General features: G+C 37.9%; 1 protein-coding gene across 16 annotated transcripts in view; it reads right to left on the bottom strand.

Moving 5' to 3' along the window:
- The window catches only part of RBMS3 (RNA binding motif single stranded interacting protein 3), a 707,668-nt gene that overhangs the window by 311,034 nt on the left and 383,179 nt on the right, over nt 1–13,455 (bottom strand). For all 16 annotated transcript variants that reach the window (XM_064704688.1, XM_064704693.1, XM_064704689.1 and 13 more), the window contains one exon: nt 11,633–11,691. In XM_064704688.1, coding sequence (XP_064560758.1) covers nt 11,633–11,691 — 59 coding nt within the window. The remainder of the gene's footprint in view (nt 1–11,632; nt 11,692–13,455) is intronic.

Below are 13,455 nucleotides of genomic sequence, written 5' to 3'. Positions count from 1 at the left end.
ACCACAGAGTCACTCAAATGCAGTGCTGACAACACAACTGAAACATCAGGGGCTCCCTAAGTGTCTTAAGTCTTTAGAAATAAGATGGGTAAACTTAACTACATACTACAGTCAGAACACCGTCACAGAAAAACTGAAAGCAAGGCAATGAGAAAATCATCTCAACACCAAGATCTAACAAAGAGAGAGCAGGGGTGCTGGAGGGGTAGAAATGATCAAACAAAGCATGGCAGAGAGCAACACATAACCTGCAAGAGCCGAAATGCAGAACTATAGAGAAAAGCAGTAAGTGGAGTGCTCATAGAGGACTTTTATTATCCCTACACAGATTGGGCAAAATGAGATGTAATGCAAAGATCACATTTTTAGGTGCTATTTCAGAGAGCAGCTGCTTAGGAAGCCCAGAACAGATGCAACTCTTAATTTTAAATGACCACAGAGAAGGTTATAGGACAAATTGACAAAAGTGAACACTAACAAATTGCAACAACAGATGGTATTCACCCTCCCAGTTTGAAAAGAGCTCCAGGACACAATAACTGACTACACACACTAAGAAGTTATATACTGGGGTTTTTTTCCTAAAACTGACTTTGTATCTGAGGACTGGGAGGTGGCACACATGGTCCCAACATTCTAAAAACACCCCAGGTAATATCCAGGTACATAAAGATCTGTAAACTTGATGTCATATCACCAGAAATTACAGAAACGGAGTAAAATCAATGGAAATAAAATATGTTGAAAGAGTTAACCTGACTTTTGTAGGTTTGTCTCACAGACCTATTGGACTACTTTGAAAAGGTCAACAAGCCTGTGGATAAGGCTGATCTAGCTAATACAGTCTGCTCAGATCTCCAAAAGACGTTTGACAAGACCCTCACAAAAGACTTCTTAGGAAACTAAGCAGCCAGAGCTTAAGAGGGAAAGTTCTTAGGTAAACAATTGGTTAAGAGATAAAAACAGAGGGTAGAGGGCATGATCTTTCCTACAAGGGGGGAATAGGACCAGTGGACTTCCACAAGGAACTTTGCTTGTGGAAGGAAAGGAAATGTGCTTGATGCAGATTTCATTTCTAAATGACGGGAAGAGGCTAAGCAGTGAGGTGACAAGATAATTTAGGAGACAAAACAGGAGATGCATCTGTGAAGAGCTGCAGAAGAACCTTATTAAATTAAGCAACTGGGTAATAAACCAGAAGAAGAAATTAAATGGAGATAAATGCAGTGATGCACATGGGAGAAAATTCTGGCTTTACATTATGATGCCCTTTGAAATGTCCATAAAAGTGTCAGCTTCCTATTTGCTCAGAAAGGCAAACTGAATTCCAGGAATTATTACAAAAGAAGCAGAAAGCAAGGCAAAGAACATTCAGCAGAAATATCTACATATATTTCCCTGTCAGCCGCTCCTTTCCCATAATTTTGGAACTGATTGACCCCATTCAAGCAAATTTGATAGTGGTAGCAATCTCAAACACTTTTAAGTTCCAAAACCTCAATCTCATTACTAGACACTGGTGAAAACACAGCAGAAGTTTGTTAATCCCAGCAGTCTCAAAAGGATTTGTTGCACAGCATACACCCCCCTCCCTTTAAGTGTAACAATTTTACCACTTCTGCAGTAAAAACCCAAGATAACAGAGCATGGCAGGCAGAATTGTGCAATTCTTTCTGATGTAAGAACTCAAATTCTCCCAACTTGATAAATATGTATGTGTCTCCAAAACTCGAAGCATATTTAATGTCTGTTCCATGACTTTCTTCTCTAATAACTGTCTATAATAGCAATAAAACTTGTTTCTATTTAAAAAGGAAATTACTAAAACAATGTCCAATAAATGGACAAAAAAATTAAACACTAAAATATTGAGCACAGATGTCTGGGGGTTTTTTCCCCTTACTTTTGGGGCTCTTTCTGAAGATACCTTCCATCGATAATGTGGAATTTACCCTGCAATTTACTGTGAGCTGAAGTGACTGACAAGAGCAACCAAGATACCTCAGGCAAACCAGGTCACTCAGACTTTTTCTTGCTGTTTTGTGATTAAAGGCTGACCACAAAACCCTTTAGTTCTGCAGAATGACATGCTTGGTTGGTTAAATATGCAGGCAATTAACACAGAGATAACATGCATTTAAATGGAGGTCCCATTGACCCCCATCTCCTGACTGCAACCTTTGCTCTGAAAGCAGACAGCTTAGCAAAAATATTCAATTAATAAAAAGCCATGAAGGGCAACAACTCCATTTCAATTAATTTAAAAATAAATAGTGTTTACTGCTCCATATTTAATAAGTTAATAAAAAACAACAGCAGAACTAATATCACAAGCAGCAAAGGAATGTACCTGAAAGATCTTTATAAAGATCATATAAAAATATCCAACCCTTTTTCTCCTTTGTTTAGAATAAAACAGAACATTCTATCCAATGAAATAAAGCAAGCCTGTTGTTTAATCCATTTGAGTCCCTTCTTTCTTGCCTCTGCCCACGTTCTATCCCATGTGTGATGCTACAATTTGCTGCAGTGACTCCCATCCCTCTCTCCAAACATTCCTTACTGTCTCCACCCTCTATTCTCATACCTATACCTCTCTCCCAAACACCTTGTTGGCCAAAACTAGTACAATCTCTGGTTCCACCATAGAGGAACAACTAGTGAATTACTGTAGTTACTGCAGGTGGACCAAAACTAAATCTGTCCCACATTTCTTGTAGCAGGACAACTGAGTGTCTGTCCATTCTACATAACAGGCCATTTTCTGAAAATATTTAACTTGGTTCTGTTTGAAAGTCCCACCCCTCTTTTGCTTTAAACTGGACAATAAGTTGTAAACTTCTATGTGAATAAAAAAATTGACAGCTTGGAGACTTTGAAACTGGAAACCAAACTAAGAAAAATTTAACCATTTGTAATTTTTTATTAAAACTTGTAGTTTGGGGGTCCAGAGAAGCCACGTATCACACCACTGCCATCTAATGGAAGAAAACATCAGCCAATTATTGGCCCTGGGGAAGACCCAGTCAGACAAAAACTATTTTATCAAGTAGGAGAGTCATTTCTAGCACCTCCTTTTCTCATCTATAAATTTAGCTCTTCTCAAAACATTCTGGGTTGAAAAAATGCACTAAATGTTATCCAAATGTATGATGATTCTCAGGAGAGCTGAAAGATTGGTTTGGTTAGGGTTTTTCTGGGTTTTGTTTTTGGTTTTTGTTTTTTTTTATGGAGAACTCAGTAATTTAATGAAATGCCATTTAACTGCACTCAAAATCCTAACACTACTTACACCACCTAAATTGATTGTGAACTCTGCTCTTTTTCAAAGACCTGGGCTGCAAAGTCCATAGGACAAGGCTGCCTTTTAGTTATGTTTTTGTAGAGTACAATTGTTTTCTGTACTGTTGATTAACATCTAGAGCTTTAGTGCTCACATACCTGTATATGGCTACCATAGCCTAAATAGATGGAGCAATATTATTAATGCCTTTCCCAGAAGGGGTGTGGGTGGTTTTTTCAATCAGCATTGAGGGAACTACATCTTTATTGCCAGCAGTTATGATTTTTCTCCAGTGTTGCACATCTATTCCTGCTCAAGCAATCCTGCACCATCTCCAGACAGGCAGCCCTGACTGACAGACACCCGGAAAGACAGATTAAATAAAAAGGATGGCCCAGCCTCTTAGTGTTTTACAGCTTCATACCGTCTACCAGGAAAGAGAACATCTACTTAATTCACTTGGGTAAGTGAACACAACCCTTTGACACAAAAGCAGAGGGTGTGCAGTAACAGGAAGAAGCAAGCAGTGGCCTCTCTGCTGGCAAACCACAGAAATGAAGTCACGTTGTAATTCACAGATCTGATTCAGAATGGTTCCTGTTGAGTACCCACGCTCAATAAGAGCCTGTCAGTTGGATTCATTAGCAAATTGTCACTATATCAAGGCAGCATATGTTTTGCATATGCTGTATACTCAGAGAGCTCAACAGAGTAGGCTCTAGCAAAACTAAGGAGCTGAGCACTGGCCTCCTCCTGCCTCTGCCCCAGGTTTCTACAGGGCAGCTGCTGTGCTCAAGGTCTTGAGACTTTTGAAAAAGTAACTTCTGAACAGAGAACCATCACTTTTGGAAGAGCTGACTTGCCTTCAAGCAACCAGAGACTGAAAAGATTTACTGGTGTATAGGATGCTGCATCATGGCATCAGAAAAAAACCCAAAAAATTCAGCAAAGTGATTCTTCAAGACATTTGAAGAAGCCAAGGCATTGTAAGGAAGCTTTCAACAAAGCTGATTATGAGCCGCTGTTCAGATAAAAAAAAAATCTCTTCTGTTCATTTCTGTGCTATGAAATAGATATTTCCAAGTCTGCTGAGACCACTAAGAGCCTACTAGCATTACCCAGTCCCAAAATGCACTTCAAGTGCATGCCAAGCTATTGGCAAAGTTTTATACAGACCAATGAATCAAAACATTAATCACTGAGTACAAATGGAAATTTTACTTTTTTATTTGTCTGGAAGGAAACAAAAAAGTTAAACCAATTATTTGTCAACGATATGGGCTTGCAGATTTTGGAAGCAGTAAATTAAGAATAATCACAGATTAGATATGTCACAGAATACTTGAGCATCTTGGGTCTCCCTACATAAAATATTTGCTAGGCCATGAGTTCATTTATGAAAAGATAATGACCCAGGAAATTTTTTCCTTAATTGCAAAGAAGCCATTTAAGAAAGTGTCTGGGGAACTAATTAGGAAGGAGTTTTCTCTGTAGAGGACCTGGCTTTAAACTCACTAAACAACTTTTAGAGGTCTTCCTAGAGACAGAGCACTGTCTAGAGGTGGACAATAATGTTTGCTGAGGTGCATTTTGCAGGCATTGGGGTGGGGATGTCTCAGTCCTCAGCACGGTGATGCACTGCCCAGTGCTGGTGTGCTCCAGCTATGATGACTTGTTGGGCACAACTCATTGAATCCTTTCCTATTTCACTTCAGCAGATGTGAAAAGCATTCAAAAATATACGGACAGGAGAACCTCTACCTCCAAGCTAAAATGAGATTTTGCAAAACACTTGCACATTTGCCAAGACATAATAATGCCTGCTGGCCAACCCAACAGGTGCCAGGAAAATAGCTTTGTTATGATACCTAAACACCCATGAACACAATCTGTAAATTAAAGGAGACAACTATGTAGTTATTTTTAATATATATATGCAGCTTTCCCACCCCCATATAGTTCCTGGTAACTTCTTAAAGTGGTCAGATTTACAAGGCATTATAGCTCATGAGGCCAGAGATCAAACAAGCTTTTATTTGCTAAGCTAGGGTGTGAATTTGGACTTCATTTGTGAAGGAACAACCTCGTGGTTTTTTACTGGCAATTCCTTTCACTTCATTTTGATGTATGCCTGCCATCATGGTGTTCAGATGCCTCCTTTAGACATTTTTTTCTTGAGACTTGACTCTTAGTCTCATGTGGTTCCATAGTACTATCACTTTTTAATTTAAACAAAAGAAAATTATCTCAACCTTTACTTGTAAAAACCACAGGAGTGAAAGTAAAAAAAAAAAAAACCCTGAAGTTTAAAAAAAACCAGACAAAACAGACAAAAAAACCTTCAAATATTCACAAATTTTAAACAGCTAGCCTCATGTTGTTTAATGTATCTTATCAAAACATACAGCACTGCAAGTTTGCTTTTTTCCTTTCAACTGTTTCAAAATGGGGACTCAGTGACACTGTTTAAGACTTTGTCTTTTTATCTCTGGAGATTTGGTTTTATCAGCTGGCTTGCTAACCAAAAGTGGTACAATTCAGCATAGTTAGTGCCCTCTGTTCAGCATACCCAGGAACAGAAGGAGCAGATGAGCTGGGGCTGCTGCAGGTCAGCGGTGAGAGGGACCAGCAGAGCCACAGACAGAACTCACTGAACGCCTGCCCCACACTCAGACACTCGGCACTGCCCAGGTTTCACAAGCTCCTCACTGTCAGAAATCCTGCTGAATTAAAATATTCCATACTGCTACACCCCTCATAACTTGAGGGGTTATATAATTATTACATAATGCTTTGGAGTGGATCAAAAAGAAAAGAAAAAAAAAAGTGAACAGACAAAATTAATGTACAAAAAACCATCACATCTATTGCTACTCTGGCATCGAAAACAGGACTGATTTATTAGCTACACAAGTCTAGGGTTTCAAAATTAAATAAGTCTGTTTTACAAATTATTTACTTTCTACAAGATCCATTTCCCCTTGAAGCACACTGTGCATGCCCTCCTAGTGTGAACAGTTTACAGTCTGTGATCAGGCACAGACCTACTTGTCTGGATTTTTTTCCCTTTCAAAATGGCAATTCTGAGAATCATAAATTACACAGCACAGTTATTGTAATTTGAGCTTATTCCCAATAAATAAAATTTATTAACTAAATAGCTTTCTATGTAGCTTAGCTCTTTCCCACCAGCTTATTATTTTACATAGACTTGCTTCACATTCCTAGTCACAACCAAATTGTGCCATCTTAAAAATATGAATTTAAAAATATAAAGTAGAAATGCATAATTTCATATAAGCACAAACAACCTTCACTCCTTATAGAATATGTCCAGAGAACACTTTGCAAAATTTGAAGCTTTGAAAGTATTTTATCTAACACACATACCAAGGTATATCTACTATACAAATATAAGCTTTGTTTATCAGAACACCAGAGCAGAAGCCTCCAGCTCATTAAGCTCCAATGCGTTAGAGTATTTAGGGATGTTGGTGAGCTCAACATATGAGTAGCAACACTGATTCAAGGCAGGACAGACTCCTTTTGGGAGATATGAAACATCACTTTATCATGCCATTCCAATTATCTCCAGCACTTATAGTAAGCCTCCAGTTATTCCATTTTTGTTACACAAATAAACTCTCAAGTTATAAAATAGGTCATGGTAAATTTTACGTCCTGGTCTAAAAACAGCAAGGTAAGTGGAGAAATAAAATTGTATGTGATATATGGTGGGTTAACACAGATGACCTCATGGCAATTTTTTTTACCATAAACCTACTCCAATCCTAATGAGTGAATATCTGCATCCACAGTTTTAATATTTTAAACAGAAATAGATCATTGCTAACATTTCTCAACCAGGAAAATGTCATCATGAAATACTAAAATTATAAACAGAGTCACTGCAGTTCCCCTCATCATGTTATGCACATTTCCCTCCTAAGACAAACACTGTTATTTAACATATCAAGTCACCCATGGTTTGTAAAAAGATACATAAAATGAAGAATATACCACTGAAGTGTTTGTCTCCTACAAATTACAAATTTAATAGGTTTTATTTCTTAAAAAAAAAAAAAGAAAGAAAAAAATCCCACAGGTGGATTTTCAGACTTTTAGTCATTCTCCTGTGCTCATCTTCTAAGGTACTAGCGAAATACTCAAAATCATGCAAGCCCCTGATTAAACCAGGAAGCAAATCTGCATGCATGCAATTACATTGTCTGCAAGGGCAGACGCAGATGACAGTAATTCATACTCTAAGAAATGGGCTTGTGTATTTGGCAGATTAACTGTTCTGTATTCCATTGCTGTGAGGTATGGAAACTGTACTGTGAAACAACCATTACTCATTCCCTCAGCTCTGAGCACGTAGGTCCACCAAAGGCAAGCCAGGCTGCAGAGGGTGGGGGGAGAGGGCTGGAAAGAGAAGAGTCTACACATTTCAGATTAATGCTTCTCTTCAATGGCTTCTTTTATTTCATTTCCCCCACTTTTTAAATTAGCAAATACAGTAGGCCCAGAAGGGGAAATGTGCATGGGGAAGAGGGACAGAGGGGAGGGAAAGGGAAAAAGCAAAAGCAGCCAAAATTCTCCAACTTGTTCATTAGGGGTTTTGTGTTTGAACATCTGAATGAATCATGTGTCTGTTTTTCATTATTCTCCATATGTATTTGTTCTTTGCTTTGTTCAGAGATTTCTGGCCGTGTTGTCATGACTGTGCTTATTTGTTATATGTTGTTCTGTTACAGGGTGATGGTTACTTCTCCTCTGCCTCACTTAGCAGCTAAACCACCAACAAAGAGCAATCTGAAAATGAGAGGTTATGTGTCAAAAGGTGTCCCTAGCAAACTCCCTTGCTATATGATTACTTTAGATCTGACTGCTTAATTCAGACCAGGGAGAAATCCTTAGATAACACTGCTTCTTATCATGACAGGAATGCTGTGGGTCTCTTTTTAAAAATCTGAGAAATAATGGAGAATGACTTAAAGTACATCACTGAATGTCTTTCTCATTTCTCCAAAAGGAAAGCTAACACTTGTTGCTAAACAGTAACCTGTTTTAACAGATCTGCTGTTACATGGAGGTTTGAAATAATTTCTTTGCTAAATTAAATCTTTCTACTTTCAGCTTTATTCTATACCTTCATCAACACACAAATGACACTGCAATAAATTCTGAAATCACTAATCATGTGATAATTTTTATCATTGAATTTAATCCATCCTACTTCATTGGATACCCATCACAGGATGATGTGCTCATTTAACAAGATAATCTCTTACTTGGCAGAAAGTGAGCAAGACCCAAAAGACTGGGAAGGAGCAGACAAGTAGTGTGGCTTTTCTCCTTTTTTGATGTTTGAATACTGGGTTTTATTTGGGTTTTTTTGGGGTTTGGGGGAAAAGGCGGATTGGGTTGTGGGGTGGGGGGGGCAGTTGGTGGTTGTGGTTGTCTGTTGATTTTTGCTGGGTTTTTCTAGGGAATAGATGTAGACTCCACTGTTTTAGAGACAGTTTAAACTTCAAATTTCAGCAGATAGGAGAAAAAAGGTCTGGCTGAAAATGCTGTGAATAGGTGTCAAACTGATTAGCAGATCCAATTTAAAAAATAAGTTCTCAATGGTTCAGTATTGCACTACCTAGTGTATTGAGAGGGTTTCCTCAAAAGTCTTCCCCAGGTCTGTCATTATTCACTCTTTTCCACATTATCTTGTCCAGTGGATTAGAGAAACCATTTATTAACTGTGAAGAGGATACTAAGGAGGTAAGTGCTGCAAGCACTCTGGAGGCTTAAGATTATACTCAAATCTTAGTAAATTAAGGAGACCACAGGAAAAAAATTAGGATAAAATTCAATACAGACAAATGAAAAGTTCTAGCTCTAGGAGAGAATAATCAACAACCCAGACCAGAGTATGCAATAAGGAACGCCTGGCTGGCAGCAGCACTGGAAGAGAGTAACAAAACCAGGGGCTGCACAGAATCTCTCAGCATAAACCAGCATCATTTCTCTCATGCAACACCCTGTGCCTCAGAGATGCATCTATATTTTAAATACAAATAAAATTATTTATATGTATACATCAATAAAGAGGAGAAACATGATCACAGAGAAGACAAATGAAACACCTCTATACTATTTTAAATCATCAAATTTAGGCCATCTAAAATCCTATGCCCAGCTCCAAGTTCTTCAGGTAAGGAATGAGCTAATTAGAGAGACCAGCAAAGAGCAATATATTGAGAAATTTAAAACAAATTGCCCTAAAGGAAAAAGTTAAAGGACTAGTGTTTAGTCTAAAGAACAGATAAGGCAGATGCAGATCAGTCTTCAAATATGTATGTTTGATGCAAAAAGGAAAGGAATAAACTGTTCTACGTGTCCACTGGGGATAAGAAAAGAAGCAATAGACTTAAATTACATCAAGAGAGATTGGGGTTAGACATTAGGAAATGCTTCATTATAGTGAGGAGAGGGAGTGTTATCACAGATTGCCTGAGGAGCTCAAGGAATCTCCACCACTGGAGGCCTTTGAGTGAAGGTTACAGAAATACTCCTCAGCAGTGGGTTAGAGCTGATCCTGCCCCAAGGCAGGTCCTGACCTCTTCAGGTCCCTTCCACTTCTGATTCCTGGGAAGGTTTTTGGCTTTTTTTGGCTGCCTTACTGAAGAGAAAGAAAATTGTATCCAGCATTTAAAGCAGTAAAACATCTATTATTTTTATGCCATAAAGCATACTGTTAATAAATCCAATTATGTTTATGATCTTTTAATGGCACTGCTTATGTCATAAAGATCCATCTTTGAAAATAGAAATAGATATCTCTGCCCTACAGTGTAATACAACAGTATGAAAGCAAACTAACAGAAAATACAAACTCATTGTTATATGGATCCTATTAAAATGATCTTAAAGCTAACTGCAACATAAAAAACACTAAACCCAGACACTTTTCTTTCTCAAAATTTTAGCATTCATATTCTCTACAATATTTTCACTTCACATTTTGTGTTTTACAAACAGATCCACTCCTTTCCTTGTTTACCACTGGCAATGGGAGCAAAGGAAGTTCTGCTCACAAGGGTATTCCTTTATAATGTCATCCCAAAAAAAGAAAAAACAACACCAAACCCCAAACACAATGAGGTCTTGTTCCTGGTGTGATATTCAAAGAAATACTGAGTGATGTTATCAGAAATCTGCCAGAAGAGAGTGCCCCAAGGAAATCAAACACACATTCAGGCAAAAGCAAATGCACAGCAGTGCAAGCTTATGACAATGGCCCATGACCAACTGGGTTGGTAGAGTTTTCTAAGTCTAGAACTGCTGTCTTCCAACTTGCTTTTCTCTTGAGTAGCTGCTTCTGACAGGCAATAGATAAGGTCACACAGTTCTACAAATTTCAAAAACATCTTTGGCACAGGTGGCAGAATTTTTCTCTCATCTCATAATCTCCCCAGAATGCTTCTCTGCTGCTTCTCTTCACCCCGTGTCCGGCCATTCAAAAGACAGTCCTAAACTGCAATGCCTTTTCTTTTTACTAACACATACCAAAATGCCCTCCAGGATGCGTTTCTTTTCAGGAGAACCCACTTTAGCACATCCTATTACTCCAAAAGCACTCTGTATACCACTAGTGGAAAGCTACAGAATCACTTAAAGGAACAGTTTCTCCGCCACAGACTTAGTGACACTGCAGACTCATAAATGAGTAACAATTCTAGTCCTGAGATAGTGCTACACACAAGTCAATATTTTCCTCAGCAAATATAGCTACACACACACACACACAACATGCTATGTTTCATTTTAAAATATTTTCATACATTAGCAAAAGAATTAGGAACATAAAACTGGAAGAGGAATTACTTCTACATCTTGGTATTGCAACTTGTATATCTAATTATGTCATAAAAAATATTTTCTTCTTCTATTAGCATATGCCAAGACTTCACAAAAAAAATAGAAAAATTAGACCAGGTTTTCCTTGGGAAACTTTTCCCAAAGGTTTCTCAGTTTTATATAGGAAATCAATTTGCATCACTGATGATATCATTCAAATCAGACAGCACTATGTGGTTAGAAGGCAATTTACTCTTCTGCCGAAGCAATTTGATACTTGTTCTGATTTGTGATTTTCATTTTGTTTGTTAATGAAAAAAATTAATGAGCAATGTTACTGGAAGCACAACTCAAAGCTTTGGCATTATTAAATATGTTTGTAATATACTGTGCATTATGTTGATTGCACAGTTGGAGCCAGAGCTTTGGCAGTCAAGCCACCAGTCAATCATTCAAACTGATAATGAACTCACAGGGTGGACACTTTGCACGTACCTTTGCACTGATTTGTGTTTTTGTCAAGAATTGCCTTTGTGGATACAATTTTCCCATACCTATGGAGAAAACAAAAATCAGAGGTACAAGTTACTATATTTTAGTAAAGTACGTAGTGATTTTTGCATGCAAATATAACACATATCCTAGGAAGAAGTCTAGAGCTCTTGAAAAATGTTCATCTGATATCCTGGAGAGATCCCTTATGCCACTAGCTCAAACACCTTTAGAGTTCCCCAAGAGCACTTGCCACAACCTGTCCATCTCTGTTCCATGCACTGCCAACGTAAATACCAATCATAGGAAGGAATTTAGGCCACTAGTAAAGAGGCTTCTTTGAGTAAATTATTTCAAGTTTGTTTAGGTTAATACAGATGGACCACATTTCTTCAGGATTAATGAAAATGCAGGAATTATGGTCACTTTTTATACACAGGACCAACAGCTGTGCTCATGTGTGCATCCATGTCTATGTGTATACACTCTATCTAGTTTGGATAAACAGAACCTTTGAGGTTTGTGTGCAACTCCCAGCTCTTGCCAAGATGAATGTTACACTCATTTGAATTTATATCCCCTCCCATAGATAGCATGGCCCTGCACTGAAATTTGATAGACTAAGCACAGTGAAGAGGGAATTTGGGCAGCGACAACTTGTTATATAAAGAAATTAGGCCATAAAATAGGTATCTGTGTTTACCTTCCAGAGGTTAAGACTAAATATGCACACTTAATAGTGTCACAAAATCCAGGTAAAAGATCACAGAAGATGGCATTTATGGATGAGCATAAGACATCAGAAGAATAAGTAAAATATTTTTATTTCTCAAATCACTGATACATCCTGGTCTTTGCTGAAGAGAACTTCCCTTAAAATGCCCTTTCCTACATTTTTTTAAATTGCGTTATTGATACTCTGATATATTGGGCTGTCATTTGGAGGGCTTTTCCATGAAACACAAGTTTCTACATCCACAAAGGACATATTACTAAGAAAGATTTAAGAAAATTATGTCTTCTAATGGCAAAGCAACACCCATGGAAAATAACCAACATGAATTATAAACCATTGAAACATATGGCACACAAATGTTCATTTGGTTAATCGCTATTAACAGCAATATAAATTTGGTGTTAGTGATTTCTACTTGCAATTCAGAAACCAGGATGTGGAAAACCTTGCTGCTATTCCCTTCTCTGCCTCAGCATGAAATCTATGTCTACCACTATACAGAAAAGCACCCAAGAATTCTAAGGACAACTAGAGCAGTTTACCACATATTTAGCAACACATTATTCTTTGTCCTATGGGTCTGTAAACATCCTGAGAAAACCAGTCAAAAAACCACAAAAAAAAACAGGGAGAGAAAGAGGGAATGGTACCATAACTCAGAGTATAAAAGAGACTCTTGGATTTCAGTCTGGAATCAAGAAAACACTTGAATACCTCATGAAGGGGAGCAACACCTAAAGGAAAGACTGGGAATGGCCTAACTAAACATACTCTTTGATACCAGCAAAAAATTTGAGTCCTCGGCTGAAGTTTCCATACTGCAAGTGACCTGTAGCCATTCACCTTAAGATAAAGGGCACTGTCCCTGCATCACTCATGAAAGCAGAGTAAAGAGAGATGGAAAGTGAGACTTCCCATTTCTCTGTTTTTCCTTTGCCTAAGAATACACAAAAGCATTTGTTTTCATTTGAGGAGGAAAAGCATGCTTTGCTTCATTTTGTTTCAGTCTGAAACTAGTCAGGAGAAGGAGGAAAAACTGACTTAAGGGTATTAATAATTTGTGTAAACTAAGTCAAGCCCCAATTCAGAT

Source organism: Zonotrichia leucophrys, chromosome 2 (genome assembly GCF_028769735.1).
Source record: "Zonotrichia leucophrys gambelii isolate GWCS_2022_RI chromosome 2, RI_Zleu_2.0, whole genome shotgun sequence".
Taxonomy (NCBI): Eukaryota; Metazoa; Chordata; class Aves; order Passeriformes; family Passerellidae; genus Zonotrichia; species Zonotrichia leucophrys.
This window is presented reverse-complemented; position numbering and strand designations above follow the sequence as displayed.